General features: G+C 48.7%; 1 protein-coding gene across 1 annotated transcript; it reads left to right on the forward strand.

Annotated features, from left to right (window-relative positions):
* Positions 1 to 280: 280 nt before the first annotated feature.
* AWAT1 (acyl-CoA wax alcohol acyltransferase 1) lies at positions 281 to 6,726 on the forward strand. The gene is made up of 7 exons (XM_011992011.1): positions 281 to 391; positions 1,345 to 1,452; positions 1,695 to 1,765; positions 2,984 to 3,188; positions 4,136 to 4,307; positions 5,800 to 5,999; positions 6,201 to 6,726. The coding sequence occupies exons 1-7, from the start codon at positions 316 to 318 to the stop codon at positions 6,353 to 6,355; spliced, it is 987 nt and encodes a 328-aa protein (XP_011847401.1). The 5' UTR covers positions 281 to 315; the 3' UTR covers positions 6,356 to 6,726.
* Positions 6,727 to 7,032: the final 306 nt, after the last annotated feature.

Consider the following 7,032-nt stretch of genomic DNA (forward strand, 5'->3'; position numbering starts at 1 on the left):
CACCTTCTCTAGGTCCCTGTGTCACTCCGACTACATGGCAGTCATTCTCACCTTTCTCCATCTTGATGTGCTAATAATCCTAGGAAAGACAGTCAAAGGGCAAATGGGCTGGACCAGACCTGACGGGGCAGTCCTTGTACTTCAGAACCTGCCCCTGCAGTGGGTGGGGGGCAGGGAAGGACAAGAGGGAAGAGGGCAGGTACAAACTCCTCATAGTCATATGCATTCACGATTAAGTGAACTTCCAGAGGCTAGTAGCACCTTTGGTTGGAACACTGCTCTGAGATCTCTGCCTCCCTCAGGCTCCCAAGAATCATGCCTCATTCGAAGCAGCCTAGTCACTTCCAGAGTCTGATGCTTCTGCAGTGGCCTTTGAGCTACCTTGCCATCTGTGAGTATTGACCCAAGAGTGCATAGCAAGAAGCCAGAGTCAGAAGCCAGGGCCAGATCTAGGGTGACTTTCAGGGCCATGTGAAGTCTCATCTCGAGCCTTTCCATCATCTAAGATTGTACTAGAGGGTAAAACCAAGGAGTCTCGAGTTCCATGAGTGCCCTGGAGAAGAATGAGATAGAGCCCCAAGACACAGTGAGAATATGTAGACGGAGGGGCGGGGGATGGAACAGGGTCATGATGGATATGAGTAGATCTAGTTAAATTCAGCCACTTCCTAATCCTTACTATCTAGAGAGGAAAAGTGAGGCCCAGGGAATGCTCCCTTATGATCATGGGGAATAGGACAGAGGAAACATTAGCATCCCAGACTTAAAGAAGTATAGCCTGGGTTTGAACCATAGAGTTGTCTATTCTGGGAGTGGGGTGGTGGTAGCATGGGGGAAGACAGTGTCCATGGAAAGAATGGTGAATGAGCAAAAGGACAAGCATCGTGGATAGGAAATAGTAGAAGGATGCAGATGCTGAGTGGGCAGTGTGTAAGAAGATATGGATAGCATAGGGGTGAGGGAGAGTGGGCTAGTGGCTTAATGAGGGATGATGGATAGGGAGGGAGACAGGAGACAAGAGGAAAAAGATGGTTACCAAATGGGGGTAGGAGGGGAAAGAAACTGGTAGGAAGTAGAGAGCGGGAGTACAGAGATAGTGGCTGTACAGGGAAGCAGGTGGACAGGAATGACAGGTAGGCAGAGAAATAAGGCTTGTGTATGGTAGATGATAGAGGAAATGTTTGAAGGACAAGTAGAAGTAGACATGGACGGTGATGAACAGGACCTGGACTGTGTTGAGGGCCAGGACCAGAGGCTTAGGTAATGTGGAGGGCTGGTGATGGGACTGGGCATAGTCAAGTTCTGCTGGCAGCACAAATTTGGTCTAACCTGGTCTCTCATCAGTTTGGATCTTGCAGCCACTGTTCATCTACTTGCTGTTTACATCCTTGTGGCCGCTACCAGTGCTTTACCTTGCCTGGTTGTTCCTGGACTGGAAGACCCCAGAGCGAGGTAAGACTCACAGACCTAGAAAGAAGAATGTTCCATCAGAACCTGCAGCCAGGGAGTCCCACTTGCCATACCACAGGCTCCTCATCCAAGTTCTCAGAGCCACAGGAGCTGGGCCAAACAGGACCATCCTAGGGTCTCCTCCTTTCCCACCTCTCTAGCAGAGCCATGCCAGGGAATCCCTGAGCCCGTGAAATGTATGGGGTGGCACACACTGACATCATCCCCTACTGCTTTTGTCTCAGGTGGCAGGCGTTCGGCCTGGGTAAGGAACTGGTGTGTCTGGACCCACATCAGGGACTATTTCCCCATTACGGTAAGTATCTCTTCCCCAGTGTCCTCAGAGTTCCCAAAACTCTGAGGCAAAAGTCATTTATGCCACATGACTAGAGTTGTCCATAAGGAAGATAAGTATCCCAGGGAAGACTCAGTCTATGCTAAATATACTTCAAGATTCAACATTTCTACTGAGCACTCCATACTCTGCTAGGAAACTTTGTACACCCTTGGCATCACCTGCCAGCTGACACAGACGGAAGGCAAGCACCGTTCAGATCAGTTTAATAAGCATGGATTGAAAATCTACTCTGGCCGGGCGTGGTGGCTCAAGCCTGTAATCCCAGCACTTTGGGAGGCCGAGGCGGGTGGATCACGAGGTCAGGAGATCGAGACTATCCTGGCTAACATGGTGAAACCCCGTCTCTACTAAAAATACAAAAAACTAGCCAGGCGTGGTGGCGGGCACCTGTAGTCTCAGCTACTTGGGAGGCTGAGGCGGGAGAATGACGTGAACCCGGGAGGCGGAGCTTGCAGTGAGCCGAGATCACACCACTGCACTCCAGCCTGGGAGCACAGCGAGACTCCGTCTCAAAAAAAAAAAAAAAAAGAAAAGAAAATCTACTCTGAACCACATGTTAGGAGCACAGGGAAATGAGTAGGATGCAATTCTCTGCCATCAAGGAGCTCACATCTAATGGGGAGGACATTAGTCTAAAGTATATTATTTGTTTGGCACAAGGTGCAGAAGTAGTTCAGATGGGGGATAAGGAAAGGCTTCACAGACATGGTGATATCTAAGCAGGATTTTCCAAGTTCAATACAAGTTACTTAGACAGGCACTGGAAGGGGATTGGCGGGAAACAATGCCAGGAAGAGGTTCCAGAAATGTACTGCTATGCTGATCCTCAGGGCACTCTTTGGAGTATACAACAAACACTGCCCTGACTTTTAGAGCCAAGCTTCCTGATCTTCTTCACAAAAGTGTTCATAGACAATGATAACTTGCACAAAGCACACTGACATAGATGGCTGAGGCTACTTCTAGCCACAGGCAGGAGATCTGGCAGTTCTAGCTGTCCCAGATTGTTGTCCAATGGCCTCAGAGACCAATATCTCAGCCCTCCTGAAACCCATTCAGAAAATCTGTCGGAAAGCTCTGCTTTAGAGAGCGCCCTGATCTCTGAAGTGTCACCACCCTTGTTTCTGCCATGTAATCTCATTCCACCACCTCTGGCATTTCTCTCCACGGCTGCAGATCCTGAAGACAAAGGACCTGTCACCTGAGCACAACTACCTCATGGGGGTTCACCCCCACGGCCTCCTGACCTTTGGTGCCTTCTGCAACTTCTGCACTGAGGCCACAGGCTTCTCGAAGACTTTCCCAGGCATCACTCCTCACTTGGCCACGCTGTCCTGGTTCTTCAAGATCCCCTTTGTTAGGGAGTACCTCATGGCCAAAGGTGCTTCTGACCATACTTACTGGAGCTTCTGGTCCATGTTTCTGCTTGGAAATGCACCCTTTTAAATCCCATCCCCTCCTCCCCACCCCCCGCCCCCATGTCATTGTAGCATACTAGTCAAAAGCATATGTTCTAGAGCTAAGCTGCCTCGGATTGAACCTAGCTCTGCCACTTACGTGGTCTTGAGCAAACTATCCTCAGTTTCCTCATCCATAAAGTGGTGCAGATGAAAACAGTCTGACCTCAGTTGTGGGATGATGACTAAGGGAGATGATGCAAGTAAAGAATTCAACACTGGCCAGGCGCAGTGACTCACGCCTGTAATCCCAGCACTTTGGGAGGCTGAGGTGGGTGGATCACCTGAGGTCAGGAGTTCGAGACCAGCCTAGCCAACATGGGAAACCCCATCTCTACTAAAAATACAAAAATTAGCCAGGCATGGTGGTGGGTGCCTGTAATCCCACCTACTCAGGAGGCTGAGGCAGGAGAATCGTTTGAACCTAGGAGGCAGAGGTTGCAGTGAGCCGAGATCACACCACTGCACTCCAGCCTGGGTGACAGAGCGAAACTCTGTCTTAAAAAAAAAAAAAAAAAGAACTTGACACAATGCCTGCCACAGAGTATATGCTCAATAAATAATAGCTGTTTCTCTTAATGGAAAAAAAAAGGGTACCATTATACATGGGATTCAGAAGGTCCTTCTGGTTATCCCACTGAAAACCTTCCTACCAGTTTTGACTCAGTGCCTCCTGCAAAATGAAGATATTGCCTCAACATGAGCTATTCTGTTTGTCAACAACCTTTCTTCTTCACACTCTTTAGTACCATCTCATTGCTCCTCTCCTCCTAGGAACTATGGGAACAAGCCAGTGAAGAGCAGAGAATAGAGTGTTCTCTCTTAGCAATTTTCTCCTCTCCTGATCATTTTGCTCCTTGATTCTCTTTAGGTGTGTGCTCCGTGAGCCAGCCAGCCATCGACTATCTGCTGAGCCATAGCACTGGCAACCTCGTGGGCATTGTAGTGGGAGGTGTGGGTGAGGCCCTGCAAAGTGTGCCCAACACCACCACCCTCATTCTCCAGAAGCGCAAGGGGTTCGTGCGCACAGCCCTCCAGCATGGGTAGGTGCTCCCCCCAGAGGGGCAGTGCATGGTGTTCCCTGAGCAGCATGACCTTGTAGGTGAGGCCAGGATGAATCAGATGTGAATTTTGCCCTCAAGGAACATACTACCAAGTAAGAAAGATGGGTCATCCAGTCCTTCTGAGCTAGCTCGACTAGTTTCTGAGAGGTCAAACCATAAACCCAGGTTCAATATCAAGGGGCTTGGGCCAAAGCTGCGCTGGCATATAGATGACGCCCACATTATCTCTATCAATACTGATATCTACACCAGTCTGCTAACGGTAAGTGCACGGGGCAGTACAGTATAATGAGTGTGTGTGCAGGATTGGGAGTCAGGAGCCTGATTTAAAATCCTGGTTCCATGACTGTGCACTCTGGGACAGGTTCCTTAACCATTCTGAGCCTTGGTGTTTTTCATCTTAATGATGTGGCTAAGAACTGTACCTACTCCATAGGGTAATTGTGGGCTTTAAATGAATGTACCCCCACAAAACACTTACCACGTCCCTGGCACACTATAAGAGATCAATAAATGTTAGTCACTGTGATTTAGGGGCCCAGGGCTGGAGCTGTAGAGTGCCCCATTGGGTCAGCAGGCCAGCTCTCTGGACACAGGGACAATTGTCCTATTGCAGACTTAGAGAAGAGGGGAGTATTTCTTCCAAGGACCTTGCCTGAGGGGCCTGTTCACCAGTTGGAAGTATCATGTAGGGAAGAGCGCTCTGAGTTGGGAGTCCTGGGTTCTAGTCCAGGTCCTGCCACTCACTGACTGCCTGAGTGACCATCCCTTTCTGAACCTGTACTTCTGCATCCTCCACTGTGCCCTCCACGGCCTTTGCTGTGAGGAACCAGTCATGTAACATATGTCAAAGTGCTGAGAGATTGTTATTAGCAAGTCACCAAGATTTGTGTAAGAGAGAGTTACTCTTCTCTCCCTCACGGAATTTGAGCCTGACTACCCAGGGCACTGTTCAGGGTGGATTCTCATGGTCTGTGGAAGGGAAACAACTTTTCTCTGCTCTAATCCTATAACCCAAGGACAGAACACTTTACGCATTGCCCCCTTGGGTGAAGGGCATATCACATAAAGTATGGGCATCTGTGCAAAATTACTGTCATCTTCTCTGTGCTTTCTACTAATACAAACAGAGTTGGATATTCCCCTCCTTGACACCTTCTGGAAACTTTTCATGATATGGGTCTTTCTGGGGATCTCTGCTCAACTTCTCTTGCTTCCCTGACCACCCCCCCTCCAACCCCGCTATATCTTGCCCTTGTAATCCTGGCCCAGAGACAGCACTCTCACTGGCCTTGAAAATTTCATGACAAGAGACATTAAATAGGAAAACCCTGTTTAGTGCAAGAAAAAATGCTTTGTGTCACCAGGATTTCACCAAAATAGATGAGGGCCTGGCAAGCAAACAAATGTTCTTCCAGGATGGGTCTCATCCTAGACTGTGTTTAGAAAATAAATTGGAGTTTTCCTACAGGGCTCATCTGGTCCCCACCTTCACTTTTGGGGAAACTGAGGTGTATGATCAGGTGCTGTTCCATAAGGACAGCAGGATGTACAAGTTCCAGAGCTGCTTCCGCCGTATCTTTGGTTTTTACTTTTGTGTCTTCTATGGACAAAGCTTCTGTCAAGGCTCCACTGGGCTCCTGCCATATGCCAGGCCTATTGTCACTGTGGGTGAGTGCCACTCTCAGCCCCAATGCCACCTCAGGTTTCTCAACCTCAACCTCAGCCTGGCCCCACCAAAGAAGACGGCAGCAGAGGGGAAGGTGGGAGCTGATCTGGGATGCAAGAATCAGGCCAAAGGTAGGAGAGGGAGGTTAAAGGAAGAGGAGGTTCTAACACTTTCCTTTTCTCTTTTCCCATCTCTCTTGGCAGTTGGGGAGCCTCTGCCACTGCCCCAAATTGAAAACCCAAGCCAGGAGATGGTGGACAAATACCACGCACTTTATATGGATGCTCTGCACAAACTCTTTGACCAGCATAAGACCCACTATGGCTGCTCAGAGACCCAAAAGCTGTTTTTCCTGTGAATGAAGGTACTGCATGCCCAGGAGCACAGAAGTGCTTGCCTTGAAGAAGAGACTCGCCTGCCACTAACCAAAGAGAGGCAGGAGATGAGGGAGGTTATATGCGGTAGGGGAGGACATGAGGAATTCCTTCTTTGCCTTCTTGCCACAGGGCCCTTACAGGAGTTCTTTCTGAAGAGCTGCACACAGTCATTCCTCAAAGGAAGGCATCCTACTGCCCCTCATGCTGGGGCCTGATGCCTGGTCATCATTTGAGTCCCCTGGGACACATTAGCAGTCACTGCGTATTCCCCCAGCCCCTGGGCAACTATCTACTTTCTGTCTCTGTGGATTTGCCAATTCTGAACATTTTATATAAATGGAATAATACAATATGTGGTCTTTTGTGGCTGGCTTCTTAGCATCACGTTTCCAAGGTTTATCCATGCTGTAGCACGTATTAGTGTTTCATTCCTTCTTACGGCTGGACAACACTCCAGTGTGTATAGGTATACTACATTTGTTTATCCATTCACCACTGGATGGACACTTGGGTCATTTCCACTTTTTAGCTGTTATGAATAGTACTGCTTTAAATACTCATGTATGTACAAGTTTTTGTGTGGTCATCTGCCATCCCCAGATATAAAGGCTTATCTTATGCCCACACCACTGACAAGCATGCCTTTAGGATAGATAAA

The sequence above is a fragment of the Mandrillus leucophaeus genome, unplaced genomic scaffold (genome assembly GCF_000951045.1).
Source record: "Mandrillus leucophaeus isolate KB7577 unplaced genomic scaffold, Mleu.le_1.0 Scaffold401, whole genome shotgun sequence".
NCBI lineage: Eukaryota > Metazoa > Chordata > Mammalia > Primates > Cercopithecidae > Mandrillus > Mandrillus leucophaeus.

Excerpts from the sequence above, each read along its gene's own strand:
- AWAT1 (XM_011992011.1), top strand. The coding sequence starts at position 316 with ATGCCTCATTCGAAGCAGCCTAGTCACTTCCAGAGTCTGATGCTTCTG. Across the intron at positions 1,453-1,694 it reads CTGGAAGACCCCAGAGCGAG|GTGGCAGGCGTTCGGCCTGG; the intron begins GTAAGACTCACA and ends CTTTTGTCTCAG. Across the intron at positions 1,766-2,983 it reads GGGACTATTTCCCCATTACG|ATCCTGAAGACAAAGGACCT; the intron begins GTAAGTATCTCT and ends CCACGGCTGCAG.